Source organism: Narcine bancroftii, chromosome 1, assembly GCF_036971445.1.
Source record: "Narcine bancroftii isolate sNarBan1 chromosome 1, sNarBan1.hap1, whole genome shotgun sequence".
NCBI lineage: Eukaryota > Metazoa > Chordata > Chondrichthyes > Torpediniformes > Narcinidae > Narcine > Narcine bancroftii.
In genome coordinates, this window is record NC_091469.1 from 207,225,641 (window position 1) to 207,248,074 (window position 22,434).

Below are 22,434 nucleotides of genomic sequence, written 5' to 3' on the forward strand. Positions count from 1 at the left end.
TCTAGGTGCCACAAGGTTCAGGAACAGCTGCTACGCCTCTACCATCAGACTCCTCAACAACAAACTCAATCAGAGACTCGTTTAAGTGCTTTTTTGCACTTTATTGATTTTTTTTCTCTATATTGCATTCTTTTTTGTTTACATTTCTTTATTTGTTTGCACATGTAGGTTGAGTCAGTGGTTTTTTATTTGCACTGCCTGTAATTCTGTCACACTCGCAGGAAAAAGAATCTCAGCATTGTATGTGATGACTGTAGTCTGACAATAAATCTGAACCTTACATGTTCCACTCTGGAGAGTTAGCAGACACGTGGGGGAAATAAAATGGGGTTAGTGTAAGCAGGTTGATACAGAGCCAATGGGATTAAAAAGCTGTGACATGGCTGTACTCGTCTTTTGCAGTGGAAATGTTGGGACAATGAGAGGCCTCAAAATGCAAGAGAAACTTGTTCTGACTCTTACTCAGTCTTGGAACAGTAAAGACACAACAGTAATCCAAATCTTTCTCCATCAGGGCTATGGCCTGGCTGGCATTCCATCAGTTCCTCTTCAGACACAGTCCTTGAGTTGGGGCCTGCTGCTAGTTGTGTGAGGAAACAAATCCTCAGCAGTTAGCATTTGCAGTGACCAAAACAGTTAACGTTTCAGGTTATTACCTCAGCCAAATCAGTGAACCAAACTCACTGCAGAGCAGAAAGCAAACACAAACAGTCAATAAACCGAGGGGGATCATTCTTTGGCAATCTGCTGGTGGGCCAAACTTGGAATAACACTTTTCTCCACAAATAATTTGCTTGACAGTAATGATTATTGACAATTAACAACTTCTATTTTTTCCTCCCTTCACAGAGTTTAAATGTAACTGCAGCATTATTGGAAGCATCAATGAAACAATATGCAATGCATCGTCAGGGCAATGCGATTGTCTCCCTGGGTATACTGGCCTACAGTGCAGTGACTGTGCAGAAGGGTTTTACTACAACACCACCAATGGGCAGTGCATTCCATGTGATTGCAATGACAAAGGAGCAGCAAACTCTCAATGTGACAGGTAAGCCATCTATATTCTTTTTATTGAAATAGCACAAGGAGAAAAGGCTATATTACTTGACTAAAAGCAGTGAGGAGGTATTAGTTATTTTGATTTTTAAGGAATGGAAAAATGAAACTAAAGTTGTGTAATTATAAGTCGTTCTTTCCGAACTCATGACCATCACTCAGAGAACAGTGGTGGGCAAGGGCCAGCATCAGTTCCCACCAGCAAAACTTGGACAAGATTCTGTAACTGCGTGAGTCCCTTCACCACACAGAATGCTCCCTGGAAACTAGAGGAAGGAGTAAAGTACCATCAATGGCCAAGCCCTGGGCCAAATGGGAAAATGCTGCTTAGATTTGTTATCAAATGATTAGTTGACCAAGTTCTACAGTTGTAAGGAACAGAACGGTAAATCATCAAAACTGATGGATGCCACCAAAATCTCACCTAGTTTTTCTAACTTAAAGTTTATTTAAACCTTTTTAGGGTTTGCTTCAAACATTGTGTGTTTAAGCTCAATGACACCTTAATTCCAATTTTGTGCCCATCTCCATTGTCCTTTTACTAATGATCCTTGGGGTAGTTAAATGTCCTCTCTTCTTTGTCTGGGACTTAATTGCAATGATTTTCACAGCCACCAACTGAACCTAGCAGTTCCCCTTCTGGCCTCCGGTACAGTCTGTGATTTCCCCTTTGCTCCAGAATTTGAACCATGGAATTATAGAACATTATAGCACAGAAACAGACCCCTTCAGCCCTTCTAGTCTGTGACAAACTATTTTTTTTTGTTGCCTCATCCCACTGACCTGCACCCAGTCGATAGCCCTCCATACCGCTCCCATCCATCTACCCGTCTAAATACTTCTTAAATGTTAAAATTGAGCCTGCATTTACCACTTTGTTGAACTCTGAATTTTTTTGGAATATTTTGGTTTTCATGGACTCATAAAGCAATTCAAACAATCAATACAATTTTTCCAACATTCATCTAACGTACAGAGTCTGTATTTATCCCCCCCTTTACCCCCAAGCATATAATGATACAAATTATACAGATACTAGTGGGATTCCCAGCATCCACCAAAACCTAAGAAAAAAAACAACTGAGCTAACTAAATAACAAAGGTAAGGAAGTAAAAAAAAAAGACATTTAAAAAAAAAAGGATTAAAAAAAAAACACAAATTTAAAAAAAAATACTCATTGCCTGCACCATGTCCCACTTCCTTAACTCCACTCCTTTCCCTGCTGGGACAGCATTTTATTGTTGAACTCAGAATTAAATAAAGTGAAAGCACACCTAGCTGTGAAGAAGCAAAGAGATGAAATGGAGTGACACTTTATTCCTAGGCCTTTTACTTCTGCTGGGCAAATTTTCCTCCCTCTGTGTGACTCTCGCCTATGAATAAGTGGATAAATCAGCTGCTTATTCAGTTTTTGAAGCGATGGTGAACACCTAACACTCATATGTGAGCTCCAAATCATGGGTGACCAGATGATGTTCAGGAGCAGATTGCAGCTACAAGATTCCTCTCCTCCCAGAGTTTATTGAGCCAAGCTTTGGCACCTGTATCTGGGGCATATATCTAAATAGAAGGTGCATGATTTCAGTGCTGTATTTCATGGTCAACTTAAATCAGTGGTTTTCAAACTTTATCTTTCACTCACATACCATTTTAAAAATCCTTATGTCATTGGTGCTCTGTGATTAGTAAGGAACTGCTTAAGGTGGGATGTGAGAGGGGAAAAAAAGGTTGAGAACCACTGCTCTCGATCCAATTGTTACTAAATTATTTTGCTTGAGAAAAATTGTCATTGGCCCTTTTCCTTTGGAGTTATGGAAACCGAGCATGTAACGAATCAATGAGTTATGATTAAAACAGTGGTTTTCAAACTTTTTATTTCCACTTACATACCACCTTAAGCAATCCCTTACTAATCACAGAGCACCTCCATCCATGGCCCATCCCTTCACAAGCGAAGGTGAACATGGTGCCTTGTAGTTTTTCAGCTTTAGGCACCGTGTGCTGGGGCAAGGACTTGGAGGCGAGAGCTTGCCCAGGACAAGCACCTCCCTGTGGGTCCCATGCCACTGAGCCTGGTGGAGTGCGAGGCACGACAGCCAGAGTGACACGGGATTGCCCCGCAGCGGTCTGTTTCAAGACCATGCTCGCTGGCCATTGTCCTTATGGATCCTTTGCCCACCGAGTTTGCTGCTGCTGCGTGTTTCCCACGCTCTGTCACAGCTGCCATCCCCTGCTCCCAGACTGACATGTGTTATTTGCCCATAGCTGGGGCCCTTTCCAGGTACTGATGACTAGGCGAGCCGAGCCCAGGGATTTGAAGTCAGTGTTACCTTCTCCTAGCCTTTACCTAAAGAGGCTTTGCCCACAAAGCAGCAGGTGGAATCCAAGATGGGTCTTCCAGAACGCTCCAGTGCAGCTGCAGGGCGCACTGCCGACTCCCCAGTGTTGATCCAGTCCAGGTTGGCCAGGCTGGTGACGGCGAAGATGTCACTGGGCCGGCGGGGCCGGGCAGGGGCGACTTATACAAGTATAACCCAACAAAACTGCGATCTCCGGTCCTCGGTGAAAAAACATGCAGATGCACAAACAGACATAACACACATATAGACAAACTTTACACATGCAGGACAAGCATTTCATCTATACAAATAAATAAATATTGTTTTGTGCATATCAGAGTTATTTACTATCAGGGGTTCGTGGTGCCTAAATCCTGAAAATAAACTTTGAAAATGTTTTCATCTCAGTTTTTAATGAAATTAATGATTGAACTGTCACTCCCCCTCCCTGATAAAGAATGACAAAAACACAGAGCACGTATGGCATAGGGATTGCTTTAGGTGATATGTGAGTGAAAAGAAAAAGGTTGAAAACCACTGACTTAAATACTATCCCAGAAATAGCTGTGAATCAAGAAATGAAAGGTTGGGAGTAACTCAGGAAATTTGCATTCAGCACAATGTGTGCACATCATCGTAGAGACTTGAAAGATGTGGCTGGTTTGATCGTACTGGTTTTTTTGCATTAATGGAAGTTTCTACGAGGTTTGAAAAATAGAAACTAACAGTTTTATTCATAGAAAGGGAAACAGAAAGCCAGTTATTGCTGTTCATTTGTTTAAATAGCTGTTACGATGTTCTTAATTCAGTGCAAACAACATTTCAGTTTGGTTTCTGACCAAGTTGGAAATGTCTTTTAGTTGCTCCCATGAACTTTCTATGTTCAGAGAACATAATTTGATCCTGTAAACTCAGCCAGCACCATCAGGGGCACCAGTCTTCACTCCATTAAGGACATCTACAAGAGGTGGTGTCTCAAGAAAGCAGCCTCCATCATCAAGGACCGTCACCACCCATCATGCCCGCTTCGAACTGCTACCATTAGGAACAGGATATTGAAGATGAACAGCCAACATTACTAAAATAGCTTCTTCCTCTCTGCCATCAGATTTCTGAACAGGCAATGAACCTATAGACACTATCTTGCTTTTTTTCTTTTTTTACATTAAGTGCTTATATTTAAATATATTTATAGAACCAGAATTTTTTGCAATTTTCCGCCTGTAATTCACAATGCTGTTGTCACAAAATATTGTGACACGTGTCATAACAATAAATCTGATTCAGATTATTTCGATCGGGCTTCTCTCTGTCCTCTCCTCACCCACTGTTAATGACAATGGAGCTGATGTCAGCACTCAGACAAAAGTGTCCAGCACCTGCCAATCATATTCCGAGTGCAGACTAACCAGTTCCTGGGGCAAATCCAAGACACTTTCATGCTTTTAAACCCAATCTTCAGATTTATTAATCTTCCTAGGGTTAAAAAAGTTATGCTATAGGCACAGGATTTTGTTGTAATTTCAGTGCAAACGTGTGTTATTGCCTTTGTCTCTCAATGAAACAATATGCGTTATCAATCCTGGAACTCTAGGCTGGTTAGGGTTCAAGATGTAGAATATAGAATCACCTAAATTAAGCATACTGGAGGAGTCTTTGTACAGCCTAATTCAGCACTGGGCCTCAACCCTGCACCTTGCAACTCTGTGCTGAGAGGTTCTGCCTCCACATTTTTAGCAAGAACTTCCAGATCCTCACCCCACTCAGGGTGAACAGGTTTTCCTCATCTCCCCTCAATCTTTCCTTTATAATCTCTTGTTTCTGCCAAAGGAAATAGGTTCCTCCTCCTTTATCTGAATCCCTTGTAATTGTGGCATCATGAAATTGTACAGCACAGAGGCCCTTCAGTTCACCACACCAATGCCAACCATTTTTCTCACGTAGCTTGATTAAATTATTCCTCAGCTTCCTCTGTTCCAGGAAGCCTGTTTATTTAATTTTTCCTCCTAGCCAGAATTTTCCAGTTCTGCAAGATTCTTATAAATCTCTTCAACACTCTCAACTCCACACTCTCACCTTCTGCATAATGTGGTGTCCAGAATTATATCCAGTTGTTGGGCTATACCTAACTAGTTAGGTAACTAGTTCTGTCAGAATCTTTGTAAGGGGTCCACTCAGGTGTTCCCTTAGAACAGAGAGGCGGAGGAATTTCTTTAGCCAGAGGGTGGTGAATCTGTGGAATTTGTTTGGCACTAGGTAGTTGTGGAGGCCAAGACATTGGGTGTATTTAAGGGAGAGATTGATAGGTTCTTGATTAGCCAGGGCATCAAAGGTTATGGGGAGAAAGCCAGGCAGGGGGTCTGAGTGGGGAAATGGATCAGCTTATGATTGAATGGGCCTATTTCTGCTCCTTTGTCTTAGGGTCTTCCATCTCTCCCAATCAGGCCTGTCTTTTTATCCCCTTGAGACAGATGCTGCAATTTTTCAGGATGAATGGGTGTGTACTCCAAGATCCTTTGTCCCTCCATCTCTTGCCAATTATGGTGTGATCCCTTGTGCTCTGGCACCTCCCAGGTTTCCTTTTTCCTTCCTAGAGCAGATGAATTGCCTCACCCTGAACAGTACCTGTCCCCATTGGTGACCCGTGTGTGAGCAGTCCAGTTTCAAACCCTTTGTGAACTTTACTATCTGCTTGTTTCTGTCCCTGAATCATTTACATCAAAGAGGGCCAGTACAGTGGAAATAACATATTTTCTTTGAACCTTTAATATTTAAACATTTGATGCAGTAATCGAACTAATTTACACAATCCATGTGCTTGACAGGTTTTCTGTCCTTTCCATTTCTCTAACCAGATGCAACTTTCACCTTTAACAGTGGGCGCCCAGATTCTTTCAGCCAGTTTCTGAAATAGCATCTTATCTGCTACTGTTGGAGATCTGTCCCAAGCTGCCACATGCCCTTCATCTCTCACCTCAGTCTGTCTTCTGGTAACATGGGGGAGGTCTTCCTGATCTCTCACATTCCTGCTGACCTGCTCCTGATCAATGCACACCTCTTCAAATGCTCACTCAAGTCACTCCCTATCATGGACTCTCAGCCACATTTTGCATCCATCTGACAGTGAGGCCTTTGCTCTCTTGTGTAGTTTGTTCAAACTCCAGACTGTTTACAGAGAGGATGGTTCTTGCTGGTTAGTTGGAGAGTTTCCATATTTGTCTTGAGTCTTCTTTGATCTGTCCAGCAAAGTTCTTCCTTGAGCATCATATTACAGTTATAAAAGGACACAGGACCAAGCAGAAAGGACAGAGCCTCCAGTTGATGCAATCACAAAGAAGGCTCGCCAGAGGCTATACTTTCTGAGGTGTCTGAGGAGGTTTATTACATCACCAAAGACGCTTGTAAAATTCTACAGATGCACCGTGGAGAGCATTCTGGCTGGTTGCATCACTACCTGGTATGGAGGCACTAACTCTCAGGAGAAGAATAAATTTCAGAGGGTGTTTACTTGGCCTGCGACATCACAGGCACCAGACTCCATTCCATCGGTGACATGTCATGAGGCGATATATTTAAAAAAAGTACCCTCTATTCCCAAAGACCCCCACCACCCAGGCCATGCCCTCTTCCCTCTGCTACCATCAGGGAAAAGGAATAGGCACTCAGCGGCACAAGGACAGCTTCTTCCCCGCTGCCATCACATTCCTGAATAATCAATGAACCACAGACACCGCCTCACTTTTCGTGCAGTGTTATAGTTATTATTTTTTTATAATAATGTTGTAAGATGGTTATAACATGAATGTTTGCTCTTTGACGCTGCTGCCAAACACCGAATTTCATGACTTGCTCATGACAATAAATGCTGATTCTGATTCTATATTTTGAATCACTTTGATGAGCAAGTTTGTTTTGTGAACATTTTGTGCTTTTTCCTCCATTAACAAGGAGGAAGCCATTGGGGTGCCTTGAATCTTCCACTCTTCAATCAGTTCTCCAAAGCACTACATTCCTGCACTGACTTGATGCTCCTTTGATTCCTTCAGTTGATAAAAATTGGTGGATCTGTTATAAATGTACTAAGTGACTGAGTCCCAAGATTGTAAAGATTCATTACCACTGGGAGGAGAAACATCTTCTCATCTCTATCTAAGACAAGAGGGCACAATTTCAGGATTGAAGGGCGCCCATTTAGAAAAGAAATGTGGAGAAATTTCTTTCACCAGAGAGTGGTGAATCTGTGGAATTTGTTGCCTCAGGCAGTTGTGGAGGCCAAGTTGTTGGGTGTATTTAAAGCAGAAGTTCTTGATTAGACAGGGTATTAAAGCTTATGGGGAGTGTGGCTGAGTCAGAAACGGATCAGCTCATGTTTGAATGGTGGAGCACACGCAGTGGGCTAAGTCGCCCATTTCTGCTCCTATGTCTTATGGTCTTACCCATAAGATTTGCCCCTTAATCTGAAACTCTGACTCTGGGTTATGGACATCCTAGCCAGGAAGAACATCGCTCATCTATCCTATTGAGTCCTGTCAGAACTTTGTGCATTTCAATGAAGTTATCACTTATCGGGTCAATGATTAATCAACAGAATTTGACCTATTCACCTTCAGAGTTGTGATTAAGGAGCAGAATTTTAGGCACTCAGCATCCATTTCGTAAGCATGTGTAACCAAACTGAAGCATATATGTTACGTGGTTGTCCTTATACACTAATTGTTGTTGAGAGCACATCACAAATGCATTCCAGTTAATGGGCATTTAAAGTGTAAAAAGTTGTTTGCTGTTCTATTTGGCGTGTTGTTCCGAATTTTGAAATTGGATTCTTATTGCTCTGCTCATTTGTTCCAATACAAATGCAAAGGGTCATTGACTTTTACGACCTTTAATTTGCCGATGTGGTCCTTTTCTCGCTAGATGGAACAGCACAGGAATGGGGCCTTTGACTCATGCTGTCCATGCAGAATAATGAAATGCAGCTCATATGATACATATCAACATGATACAAAGAAAATCCAGTCACAGTGATCAGGAAGGTTGGATATGGGCCAGACTCCTGCATCTCAGCACTTTCAAGTACCACAACCATTTGACATGGAGTATGTCGTATTGGTGGAATCCTGTCGCTAATGAATATGACTCAATTTCTGAATCCACCTCTTGCACTGTAAATTCGCTCTTGTCCTCTTCTCCTATTTTCAGATTTCCTATTTTTTTTTAAAAGAGGGGAAATTCCACTCTCTTAAAAGTAATGGAACTATTTCTTTCAGAAATTCCTTTTGCTTCATGAGCCCTGCTCAATCTTATCACCATATCTGTGGCACCACTGTCATTTTCTGCAGAATATCTGACGTGACAGCAGCTGGTAGCTCAAATGAAAAGAGAATGGGGGATGCTAGAGCTATTCAGCAGGTCCCGCGGAGAGAGGGACATTTAACATTTAAGATATTACAGTTTTTATGCACCTGCGGAATGGATTGCTTGGTGTAGTGATTTATTTCCTAGACTGTACAATGCCATTTCCATGAAGAGATGGCTCATGAAGGAGAATGCTGGATGAACCCCAAGAAGTCTAGGTTTTCCCTCTGGCAGCTCTGCAAACCCAAGGCACCACTGAATAGAGAACCGAGAGTGGAGTCTGCTTGTTCAGCTTGTGCTGGTTCACTGGGACTCTGCTTTAGGCCATCAATGGTGCTCCTGTGCAGAACCTGTGGAATCTCATTGCAGCAGCTTTCCCTCAGGGCACTAGTGGCCCAGTCCTGTCATCCCCTGTCCTCTGTGGTCCATCCTTTCAGCTTCCAGGCACATCTCGGCTCATTCCCCACCCACTCTGAGTCTTCCAAGCCTAGCCCCTCCCCAAGGCCTGTACCAGATATGTGCCTGACCTGTAGTGGTTGACCATGTGGTGGAGAGACCCTGGGGCACTCTGGAACACTTCAAGTCTTTTACCTTCTGTACAGCCTGCAGAAACAACTTGTTGGCTGGCATTACACATTACATGGATGCATCTCTTGCTTAGCATCCAAATTGCTAAACAATGTCTGAACTGTATCTTGTAAGGTAAAACATCATGAGATGGGAATGTACAGGGCTGTAACAAGATGTAAATGCATCCTTGTACTTACAAGATAAGAGAGACATTGATGGATTGAGAGGCAGGAAGCTAGCAGGGAAAGGATAGCAACAGTTTTAGTCATTGGACAAGTAATGATATGATGATGTTCTAAGCATGTATCCAAGGGTATAAAAAATCACCATTTTGCTGATAACGGCAGAATGCATTCTCCGACTAACATGTTTAGTCGCAAGTGTTACAATCCGGTAATAAAGAACAAAGAACCCTGATTTCGACTCAGCCTGGTGTTTGTCTCACTCATTCATGAACAAAGCAGACCTAACAATTTCCATCGCAATCAGTAAGAAAGGGGGGAAAAAACAGAGCATATTATTATGCCAATATTTGACAGATCTAAATATTACAGGAAGAGAAAAGTTGCCTTTTGCAAGCCCTCTGCTAGATATTTGTACGAAAGGATATTTGTTCAAAACTATAACCAGATGCTTGACTGGTTTTGAATTCTGGCTAGTTGATGATTCACTGATTTTTCTCCAATTCATAAATCTGTGCTGGCAGTGCACACAAGAATTGAATAATTTCCTGAAATTGACCTTGGGTTTTTCTCTTGAGGACTTAGATTCTGATGGTCATGAAGCCACAACAACTTGGTCAGTATCAACAACCCATGCGGAGATGATGATCACTTGACCTCTTGAACCTTTGCAGGTGTTAATTACCCCTTTTTAATGTAATTTCCCTTGTTACAGATTGAATGTTGAAAAAAAGCTTACAGTTTAATTCCAATTGGAAGAAATTGATCAGTTTTCTTCAGAAAGGAGGAGTAATCTTATTGGTCTGGATGCGCAACTTAGAAGTTGCAGTGAGCCAGCCCACCCCTCTGATCTGCTTGGTTTGCAGTGTATGTGACAGGAAACTTGGTATGACAGCCTGAACCATAGGCTCATCTCTATGGATCAACACCCACAGAATTCCCTGGTGTTGAGGAAGATTGATAATGTGAATTTAATTTCTCGTAATATGTTGTCTTTTTTGAACTTTCTCCACATTTGATAGATGTAATGGCACGACATTAATGGAGCCATAATCCAGAGAGCTGGGCTATGATCCAAAGACATAACCTCAAATCCCTTGGCAGCTGTGGAATTTAAATTCAATTCATGAAATATGTAGAATAAAAAGAGTTGTACTAATAACTGCCTGTGGTGCTGTTGAATGGTTAGAAACACCCTGGTTCATACATGCTCTCCTTTGTTTGCCTGATTTATGTGTGACATCAGAACCACCAAGGAAGTTGATATTTAACTGTCCCAGCGAGACACTCAACTGAGGACAGTTGGTGATAACCCCCATCCTGGAAATTAATTGTGAAAGGCAGGGTTGGCTCTGAAGTGGTTTCTTGGGAATTTCAGGAAGTGGAAAGCTACATTGCCCTCTTGCTCTACATCTTATTGGCTTTTGCCCTTAGCAAGGTCAATTAAAATCTTTTCTACTCCTCCCTCCTGCGTTAAAATGCAACCCACACCTGAACCTACTGAAATTCCCGACGAGCTCCTCCTCCAGGAACAATGAGGAAGAGCATGATCTGAATGGATAACGTCTTAACTTCATTAATTCTTCAAACAATCCACAAGGGAGAAAGCCATTCAGCCCATCAAGCTCTCCTGGGTCTGTCAGTCATTTGCTGCTATCTCTCACTGCTTGGCACATTATACCTGCCTATCCAGATCCCTTCAGAAGTTGCTGATTCTCCTTCAGGCAGCATTTCCCAGACCACACCATCTGGGCTGTATGGAAAACATTTCCACCAACCAGTGCCAGACTTTCACTGATCCCCTTCACTTGGTGTCCATAACTAGTCCTCCCCACTCTCAGATAACTGTCAAAGGAATGAAACATGAAAGCTCCAGATGCTGCGACAGTAGTAAAAACACAGAGGAAGTCAGTGGGTCTTGCTGCATCTATAAGAGGTAAAGATATACTATTGAGCAAAGAACAGGAAGATGTCAGAATAAGGCTGAAGAATAGATTTTGGCTCTGTGAAAGGAGACAGAGGGAAAATGGAAGAATACAGACAGGCAGAGCTGGGGTAAAAAGCGACAGGGGGAAGGCCAGCGGGTGGGGTTTAAATGAAAACTGGAGGTCAATGTTAAGGCAATCTGGTTGGAAGGTTCCCAGATGGAAGATGAGGTGTTGGTGTTGTTCCTCCAAATTGTGGGTGGTCTCAGTCTGTCAGTGCATGAGGCCATGAACAGACATGTCAGCAAAGGAACGGGATGGGGGATCGAAATAGGTGGCCACTGGGAGATCCACTCTACTATGATTTGAGGTGCTCAACAAAGTGATCTCTCAGTTTGCACCAAGTCTCTCTGATGTAGAGTACCGGATGCAGCAGATGACCTCTACAGATTCACAAGTGCTTCACATGGAAGGACTGCTTGGGGCCCTGAATGGTGATGTGGGCGTCCTCTATAATTGTAAAGTACTTTGTTCAATCAGCCCCTAGCACCCTTTGCTACAAAGGATAGCGTTCCTCTTCAATTTGACTGAAGACTGGAATCCTGAATCAATCCCTTCCATTCCCACTCCAAGGCTTGACATCTCCTGAAGTCTCTTGACTGGTTTGCACTGTGTTGGTAGAGTTGGGAGATGTTATTGTGTCTTCAGAAGTTGCAGTTGAAAAAAAAATCTTGTTCTTTTGAGAAACACAGAAATGAACATTAAAAGGAAATTGAAGTTTTAAACAACTGTAGATGCATACAAAGAAAATTCTTTGCTGGAATCCACATCTTGAAACGGTTGTTCACTGTGTTGTGACCAGTTTACTTACTGTGTGTGAGCTGGATTGGGAATCTTGCTTGGGATCTAGAGTTGGATGACTGTCTACTTCTTAGAACAGTGCAAAAAATTTCCCGGCATCATGTTTGGCAGGAGAAGTGGTACTCTTTAATTTCTCTCTGTGCAAAGCCAACAACATGTCTTTGACAAACATCCAGACTGCGAAGCTTAGGCCGGGCAGCTGGGAGTCTGACCAGTATCACACATTCAGAATACAATCTGTTCTGTAGGGTCCCAGTGTCAGATTTCACTTTTGAAATATTGTACAAGATGTGAGAGGCTTTCCCCTGCAGCTGTATAAAAAAAAATCCTTAAGGTTTTGGAATTTGTGCACTGCACACTCTCAAATCCAGGATTCATTCTGCATCGTGTTTCTAATAAGACCACCGAGTCAGAGTGTAAAATTGTCTAATCAGTTCTGTCTTGTCTAATATCACATTTTCAACCTGAGACACAAGGATACACAACATTCCTGTTTAGTTGCAGCCCTCTCTGCTCCTCTCTCTCTCTCTCTCTCTCTCTCTCTCTCTCTCTCTCTCTCTCTCTCTCTCTCTCTCTCTCTCTCTCTCTGTCTGCTGCATGTTTAACCTGTGATCATGTGGGGATGTGTTTTGAGGTAATTATGAGGAGGCATGCATATCTGAAGATACCAGTGCAAAGTTCCACATCGCAGCTCAGAGACATTGGGTAGTGCCACTAATCCAGCAGTTAGGCCGTCGATGATGTTGTACAGCAAACAAGGGGATTGGGACATGAATGTTCTGGAAAACCGAGGTTTTAAATGACAATTTGAATAATAAAATAGGATTTTTTTTTGTGTGTATTTTCACGCAGCAGGCATCTGGTTTTGAGATCAGTGCCAGATGTGCATAATCCTCCTGAACAATTGTCACACATGCTGGCATTTTACAGGAGATTTGGAAGATATTTGATATTATGTGCAGCTACTCACCAGTTTAATGAAGTCCGGCCATAGCAGTAGAGAGGTTCTGAAAAGCAGTGCCGAGGAAAGAGTGACGTCAGCAGTGGCGGATTATCTTCCACCTGGGCGTGCTAGGCTGAGCTTTAGTAAGGGCCCCCCACCGACCCCGCATCCCACCACAGGCCTGGCTAGCCCCCACTTCCCCTCCCAGGCCGCCCGTGGCACCTCTCGCTCCCCGCCGTGCACCGCTACCCCCGCCTACTTTTGCTTCCCATCAAGGGACTGGCCACCCGGGTGCCACTTGCTACTGGCCTCTCATTTAGCAGTACCCCACCAGTCAGACACTGATGGCCATGGCCATGCACCCCTTCCTGTGGTTCACTTACTACTGCAGGTAACAGGCTGGATACCAGTATTTCGGAGCCCTCTCCCTGCACACGCCACAATCCTTCATATTGCACGTGTCATCCCAGCAACGGCCTGGCGCTGACTCTGGCCCACAGTCACCAGCTTCACTCGTACTGTAAGTGTGAAGAACTTACAGTACCGCAAGAACTGCCATGGACCCACAACATTCAGGGCTCGTCTACCTAGCATGTGAAGTCTGGATTCGGCGAACTGTCCAGAAGAAACCATCACTGGTTCAATGGGCAGAAAGGCGATTCTCAGCAGTGTGTCGTGGAGCGCTAAAAGGGCACGGTGAGACACACACAGAACACTGCTGGCCATCCACTTCACCCTGACCTGTCTCCGGCCGTCTCGACTATGTCTTGCCACTGGGTCCAGATATGCCGGGGCAAGAGAGTGAGGCTGACGACCTGCGCAACTCTCCCTCACTTTAATCGAAGTTGAGCGCAAGTCATGATTTCAAACCCAACGTCACCTCCAGACCCACAGCCACTAATCTCCAATTTGACTTTGAAGCCATGCTCATCTTCGACGACGAAGGACGAACAACAACAACAGCGTCTGTAGTCATGGACATGGAAAACACTATCTGGCGGGGAGTTGCGACTGTAGTACAAAGTCCCTAAAAGAGTTACTTGTTTCAAGTGGTGCCTTGTTTAATTTTGTAATCATTTCCCAAAGTGAAGTAAAAAGGCCATTCACACAAAGTTAACTAGAAGCTGAAACACGATCAACATTTGGAAAAAAATAATCAAATTCCAAAATAATTATTCTACAATAATAAAACCTACAGATGCTGGAAGTAGAAACCAGTAAATGCTAGTAACACTCACCAGGTCAGGCAGAATCAGTTAACATTTTAGATCGAAGACCCTTCATCAGGCTTTTAACCATGTTTTTCTCTCCACCTGTGCTGCCTGACCTTCAAGGAGCTTTCGGCATTTTCTGTTTATTTTTGGGCCATAACTTGGCTAAATATTTATCACTTTATCAGGATCTAAATGTCACGGGCAAGACCAACTTTGAAGTGAAATCCCTGGTATCTGACACCTGTGGGGACTGGTAGATGCAGGATTTGTGTAATTTCCGGTTGCTTGAAACTTACTCTTACGATGTTTAACTAAAACATACCTGCTGCCTCATAGTCCACTGATTTCTGCTCACCATTCAAGTCTAACATATGGATTGTTTTGCCAGTTGCTTGAGGCTGCCAGTTGCTTGAGGCTGCCAGTTGCTTGAATTCCGTATACCAGGGTTTTTGCTGTATTCCCTAATTGGCCTTGTAGGTATTTTTGCATCTCAGTAATTCAAAGTGCATTGGACAGCAATGGATAGCTACCAGTTAGTGATGTCAATTGGCATGCATGCAATAGCAGAGTTCCTGGAGATGAGTCACAGGCCTCTTGTTCAGAAGTGATTTTGAATTACAACAGAATTTTCATTCCAAAAATTCCCTCCCACCTCTCTGTTCTCCAGTAAACATGCCTTCTATGTGCTGATGAGAAAGCTGCTTTGTCTTTATTCCCAGCTGGTGGCATTGGTTTAGAGCAGCTTGTAACACTGAACAGACACCTGTGTAAATAGAGCAGAAGAAGGAGTCAAACTTTCTGAAACGTGCACAGATATGCTGGTGTACCTGTCACAGAAATCCCTCGATGAACTGATATAATGAAAGGTGAGTACCCACACTAGGTAAAAGAAAGATGCCCAACTCGGGTTAGTCCCACAGTGATTAAACACAGAGTGCATCACACCCGGTCACAGGTTGATGTGACTGGCCAGAACATCTAAACCGTTCATCACAGAATCCATTGGCAAAACTTGCTACTTCAATTTACTCAGCAAGATTCTTGTTGGCAAATGAACAAAACAAAAGATTATCAGCAACAAATCTTGAAAGCTCAAATTACGTTGCTACTGATTCCAGCGATGTGGTCTTTGGCTGTGTTGAAACCATGGAGAATTTCATGAGAATACCAGCCCTGTCCAGGCTCTGATACAACAGCTCCATGATCCCAGTGCAGTGTCAGGACAGCAACCTTCAGGTATGTTCATGAAAATTGAGATCATTACACAGTGTCTGTCAGGCTGTGAGTATTGGGGGTTCATCTGTAAGTGCAGAGTTGTGTGTGTGTGTGTGCGCATGTGAGGGACAATGTAAGTGTGTGTGTGTGTGTGTGTGCGCGCATGTGAGGGACAATGTAAGTGTGTGTGTGTGTGTCACATTGTATCAGTGTATTTGCTGTGTGAGTGTTTTTGAAAGTAGTTGGAGTGTATGCTGTGTGTAGAACAGTGTATATGCAAAATGTGTTTATAGTGCTGTGCTGTATGTGTTTGTATGAGTGAATAGCTCTGTGTGTAAATGTGGCTGGATATGTGGATGTAGTTGGATGTGTAAGTGGTTTTTGGGTATAGTTGTGCATTTGTATGTGCTTAAATACACAGGAATTGTGTGGGTTGATGAAAGTTTATTGTCATACACAAGTATAGTGTACAAATGAAAGTCTTTCTTGCATAAAGTACACTAACAAACCATAAGTATATATTAAGTTTCCACACATTAGATCAAAAAAGATATTGAAGGATAGATAAATAGAGGCATAAAATTGTACTGCTATTTACGGTTGAAGTTCGTGCTTGAACTGGGCAAAATGTGATTAACCCTAACCCTGATGAGGTGGGCGTGTGTGCGCGCGCGGGTTTGTGCGTGTGAGAATGAGGGGGTCTGAGAGAGGATTTATGAGTGAAGGTGTCTGTCTTATCGAGGGTGAGTATGTGTGTGGGTTTGTGTGAATGAAGGGGTGTGTGTGATCAGTGAAAGAAAACCAGCTTCATTTACCTACTGCCCCAAGACAGCGGAGCATCATCATCGTATAGTCGCTTGAAGAAAATTTGCCTGCCAAAAACACAATCTATTTTGGTTTACCACTGTGAAGGGTGAGCTCTGTGTTGGACCAGGAAAAGTTGAAGCTGTCCAAACACAAGAGGAACTGGCCAATCTAAAACCAAGCGGAATCCCTTTGCTCTTTGGTCTTGCTGATACAGATTGCAGTGCACATTTCAGCAAGAGAATGAGGGAGAAAGTGTGTAATGGGGAAGCTGAAGTTAGATGCAGAAAATTAGTTGTTAATATAAGCCTATTTGCAATGTCAGTGGTGGCAGATCTTGTGAATATGAATTTAACCATGAATTAAGAGTGATGGGGAAGCCACTTTGTTTAAGACAGGACATACTGCCATTGGAGTCAGTGCAGAACAGCTGCACTGGCATAATCCCTGGAAGGGAGGGTTAGCATTAGCTCCTTTTCCACTGCGCTGTGTCCCGGGACAGGAAGCCCTTTGTTCCGTTTCCACTGGGCCACTCTTAACTGGGTGACTGGAAATGGGTGACTTTTTGCTGTCTCTTTTCCACTGTTTTATCAGCATTCTGGCTTCAGCAAACGTCGGGGATATGAGATGGGGTAGAGACGGATAATCCCCGGTGTGAAATGATATAATTTGATGCCGGCGTTCGGACAGTGTTCCTTTTCCACTGGACCGTGTCCTACTAAATTCCTAGTTAATTCCTGGGACAGGGTGCCAGTGGAAAAGGGGCTATTGTCATGAACAGCCTTGAAACATTAAGCTTATAAGAGATCACGACAAGGAATATGTTAAATAGTTTTAATTAGTGGAAGGGTATTAGATAGGGGAGAGAGTTATAACTTTTGGAGTATTTTCCCCTTGGTGAAGGCATCACCAAATTAGATTTGGATTAAAGGCCAGTGATGGCCTGAAGCTGAATGGTATGGCAATGCCCCAGTTGGGCTTTAGTGAATAGGTCTTTGTTGAGTGAGAGCTTGTCAATAGCAGTCTTGATGACACCTTCTTCACTTTGCTGATGTCTGTGAACAGTTGCTTGTTAAAATTGTTCCATTGCAGGGTTTTGCAATGTCTTTGGAAACAGTAAAAGTGCTGATGAGTAAGAGGTAAATATTGTCCAGGATCCTGATGATAACTCCACTGCTTCCCTTCCAAATGGTATTTGTATCCTTTTTAGAGAGTGGTCAAGTCCTAATGTCTCATTGGAGCCTGAAGCAAGCTGACTGCCTTTGAAGTTGGAAATGAGAGAGCTGTGGACAACTCCAGTAGATGTTTGGGGTGGAGTAGTTTGTGTGCTGCATCACAGGTTTCATTCTGTGTTAGTGATACTTGGATGCCTCAGAATCTGGATGTATCAGGGGTAAGTACGTTTGCTCTCAACTAACCATGGCTTTCATTACTGGAGTGAGTAAAATTAGGTGTTGGTAGAAATTCCCCAGTATTAGTGGGGCATCAGATTTAAGTGCTACTTGTGGGAGGATTTCTGCTCATTGCTGATCTCTGCTCTATACTCTTTGTTGCATCAGCTGTGATTATCTGTTTGGAGATTTCACTGTCAAAAAAACACCAGTTCATAGCTTTGCACATGCCTTTTAAATTGAACATAATGCTCTCCAGGGTGGGGAGTGACTGACCATGTTTGTCTCTGAGCCAGAGGGACAGAGTGCTCACAGGTAGGGTGGAAAACTGAACGAGTAGGGAGAGGTAGCGAAGGTATATCGGAGCTCATTGTACAGTTGGCAGAAAGCTATTTGAGCAAAGAAATGATTGCAGGACCTATTTATTACTCCAGATAGTAGCATTGCTCACTGTATCATGATCTCTTCTGAAGGGTTATTAGAAATGCCATAATTGAAAAATCTTGCTTGCAGATTCAGCAGTAGTTTCTTATTACTTTGTAGAAATCTACCCTGCCTCATTATAAAGCTTGCTGGGAAGACAGTTTCATGCTATGTGAGAATTTACGTGGAATTGGTCTTCCAGTCAGCAATTATATTTTCCCGAAGGGCAGTGAAATATTTTTCTTCATGAAAATGATTGGAACCTGGTGAAAGAATGCTTTTGCTGGTGCTTTGTATTGAACCTTTGTATGTTGAAACATCTTGTGAAGGAATAGACGATGGTTCAGTGATCTCGACTGAATCAAGGTTATTGGTCTTGTGTATGCCGTGGTCTTGGCTGAGGTGACCTGGTCTTGCCCTTTGGATTGCACATGACATTAACTGTGGTGAAAACTTGTCACAAATGATGGTTGCCAGTGAGTTGCTGTGCTTCCTGTACACTTCCCAAAGTTTCTGCTTGACTTTGGCCTTCAGAGCGTAGAGCTACTTCTTTACCCTTGAGGTGTGGCGGAACTTACAATTCAGGAATACTTTGTTTAAATTAGTTCCTGGCTCATCAAACCAGTGCAGGTTCTTTCTGGCTGAAAAAAACAAAAGATTTTCCATGTGTAAATTACAGTTGACTTCAGGGCAGCCCATGTGCTGAGACCACTTTGTGACTCATGTAGGACTGGGAGTTGACAGATTATCTGTGAGGAGCTTTCTTTGTATAGTCTGTGTAAATTTATGAGTTTGATCTTTTTGCAGTAACACTTCTATCGCCACTCTTGGGATGAGACTGAGGAAGATAACAGAGTTAACAGAATTAGAGGTTGATCAGCCCAGCAGTTATCACTTCCTAGTGCAGGATACCTTCAAACAATGATGTAATGTGCTTGGACTTGGAGTGTGACACAAAATCTTGCAGTAGTCTCCCAATCACGTTGTTGCTTGTGACAGGGACAACACTGTAAATCTCTGTTGAAATTAATCGGCTTCCTTCTTGCCAGAGTTCTCTGGGATTAGTCAGTTTGTCTCCCTCTGGGATATAAGCGAAGAGATTTTTCAAGCTCTACATACCCAGAAAATCAAATTACCGTAAAATCCCTGTTATCCGGAATAAAAGCAACCGGCAGCCCTCGAGCAATTGGCAAAAATAAAATGCTAAAAATAAGTGGGCAAAAAATCTGGAAGTTTGAAATTGGCATGCCTTGCCGTTAGTTCTCTACTTGCGCAACATGCAATCTCAAACAACCAGGAAACTCATGTATACGGCATCTACCTAATCCCCGTAGGTGCCAGATACTAGGGTTTTTAAACTATATTATTACCAGTGGATTTTGAGACTTTGTTGGTAAATTAATAATCTTTTGATGTTATTCATTGCCATTTAACATAACAATTTACAGCGCGGAAACAGGCCATTAGGCCCTTCTAGTCCGCACCGAACCAAACACCCCTCTCTGGTCCCACCTCCCTGCACAATGCCCATAACCCTCCATCTTCTTCTCATCCATGTACCTGTCCAACCTTTTCTTAAATAATACAATTGACTCCACCGCCACTATTTCTCCCGGAAGCTCATTCCACACGTCTACCACTCTCTGAGTAAAGAAGTTCCCCCTCATGTTACCTCTAAAACTCTGCCCCTTAATTCTTAACTCATGTCCTCTTGTTTTAATCTTTCCTCCTCTTAACGGAAATAGTCTATCCACATCCACTCTGTCTATCCCTTTCATAATCTTAAATACTTCTATCAAATCCCCTCTCAACCTTCTACACTCCAAAGAATAAAGACCTAATCTGTCCAATCTCTCCCTATACTCTAGATGCTTAAACCCAGGTAACATTCTGGTAAACCTTCTCTGCACTCTCTCCACTCTGTTTACATCCTTCCTATAATTAGGCGACCAGAACTGCACACAGAACTCCAAATTAGGCCGCACCAACGTCTTATACAGTCTCAACATCACCTCCCAACTCCTATATTCCATGCAATGATTGATAAAGGCCAGCATACTAAAAGCCTTCTTCACCACCCTATTCACGTGAGTTTCTACCTTCAGGGAACGATGTACCGTTACTCCTAAATCTTTCTGCTCTTCTGTATTCATCAATGCTCTCCCATTTACCACGTATGTCCTGTTCTGATTCTTCTTATCAAAATGAAGCACCTCACACTTATCAGCATTAAATTCCATCTGCCATTTTTCAGCCCACTTTTCTAAGCAGCACAAATCCCTCTGCAATCCTTGAAAACCTTCTTCATTATCTACTATTCCACCTATCTTAGTATCGTCTGCATATTTACTAATCCAATTTACCACCCCATCATCTAGATCATTAATGTATATAACGAACATTACCTAATTACCTAATTATTTTGTGTAAGGTGCCATCAGGACTGTTGAAGGTGCAGTGTAAATTTCACAACATGGCACTTTCCCTGTCAGACACTCTCTGAGTTGCTCAGTAATTCCAAAATTTTCTGTTTTTGCTTCAATTTGGACCAGTGCCTTTTTGGTTCTTGAACAGAAATTCTCATCCTCGGATACTAAGTGAATGAAGATCCATCTGTGGCATCAGGGCACTGCACTTTCAGCCCAGTGTCTGGAATAGGTTTGACAGCAGCACTCAAATTTTGTTTGTAATCTCATCGCTTCTTTGGAGTCATTTGTCACTCAGAAGTCTTAAGAGCATTTTTTCTAAATGTTTCCCACGGAGGACTACCATTAAGTGCACAATTGTTCTGTGGTTTAGATGGGGTTTGATTCCTGGGAGTTGAGCCGCCTTTCCAAAACTTTCCAATAATCAGACTAATAACATCTCATACATTTAACAGTATCTGAAGTCTGAAAATGAAATCAAGTAATTTTTGAAAGGTAATTTTCTTTTGTATCATTCATAATTGGGATTTAACCTTCAAATGAGCCTGGAGTGAGGGAGGTAACACTTCCAGTTGAAGAGTGGATCTTCACATGAAAGCACCTTGGACCCATTAAGATCTATTTGATGTTTATGCATTGCAAATTAGATGATAAAATCATATTGTTTACTTGATTGGCTCAGGAAACGAGGCAGAAAAGATATAGGACTTAGACATGGCTCAAAAGTGACCTGCAAAATCTCCGGAAAAATAAACAACCTGAATGATCACACTAACCCTGCAGAGTAGAATAAAAATCACTTGAATTGGAATGGAAGCAAGACTCTTGCAGTAGTAAATTTTTGAAAGTACTGCAAATAAAACAGAAATGTAATTTCCGTTTGGATTGTTAATGTCAAATTGCCTTTCGGAAGCCCAGCTCAGCTAGTCACAGCACTGGATTATATTTTTACTGTGAGATTTGAGATTAGGAAATCAAAAGGTTAACCGTTGGGAGTCTATTGGTATGGTTGTTGGTTTTGCACTGTGGGATGGAGCATGCTTACTGAAGCTGTTTAGAGACTGGGACTGAGAAATAAAGCAGGATCACCTGAATGAACCCAGCAAACAAAACTCAGTATAGCATCAAAATTTAATCTTGGAATGACCAAGCAGTGAATGCTGTACACACTGCAGTGACGACATGTTGCTAATCCCCTCACACTAATGTAGTCAGCTTTCATTGTTGATGCTGGATGTCGACCAACATAGAACTGGAAACGTCCCTTCATAAAGTCATAGGGATCTACAGCACAGAAAAAGGCCCATTGGCCCTACTTGTCCATGCTGACCAATCTAGTCCTATTTGCCTGTATTCGGGCCCATCCCCCTATGTCTTTCCTATCCACCTACCTAAATGCCTTTTGAATGTTACAGTCGTCTCTGCCTCCACCACTTCGTCTGGAAGCTCTTTCTCTCTGCGTGAAGCAGGTGCTCCTCGGATCCCTTTTAAATCTTTAATCTTCAATCCATACCTTGGAAAATAGACTGTGACCATTTACCTTACATACCTTATTTGTCTTCTCTTCCTCCTTATTAGTGGGAATCTGAGAGGAAGATGCTTGGAAACACCTTGTAATTTGACAGTCAAACAACACTAAGATTGGGGATGTTCGTGGTGCTTTTTTTTTTAGCCTATTTAACTACATCAAGATATAGGACCTGCTCAGCTAGTTATGGGATCCCTT

The 22,434-nt window shown here is 42.6% G+C and overlaps 1 protein-coding gene across 1 annotated transcript in view; it reads left to right on the plus strand.

Moving 5' to 3' along the window:
• Positions 1 to 22,434, plus strand: part of LOC138738769 (multiple epidermal growth factor-like domains protein 9) — a 210,238-nt gene that overhangs the window by 79,211 nt on the left and 108,593 nt on the right. Inside the window, exon 2 of the mRNA XM_069889662.1 lies at positions 850 to 1,051. Within this exon, the coding sequence (XP_069745763.1) occupies positions 850 to 1,051 (202 nt within the window). The remainder of the gene's footprint in view (positions 1 to 849; positions 1,052 to 22,434) is intronic.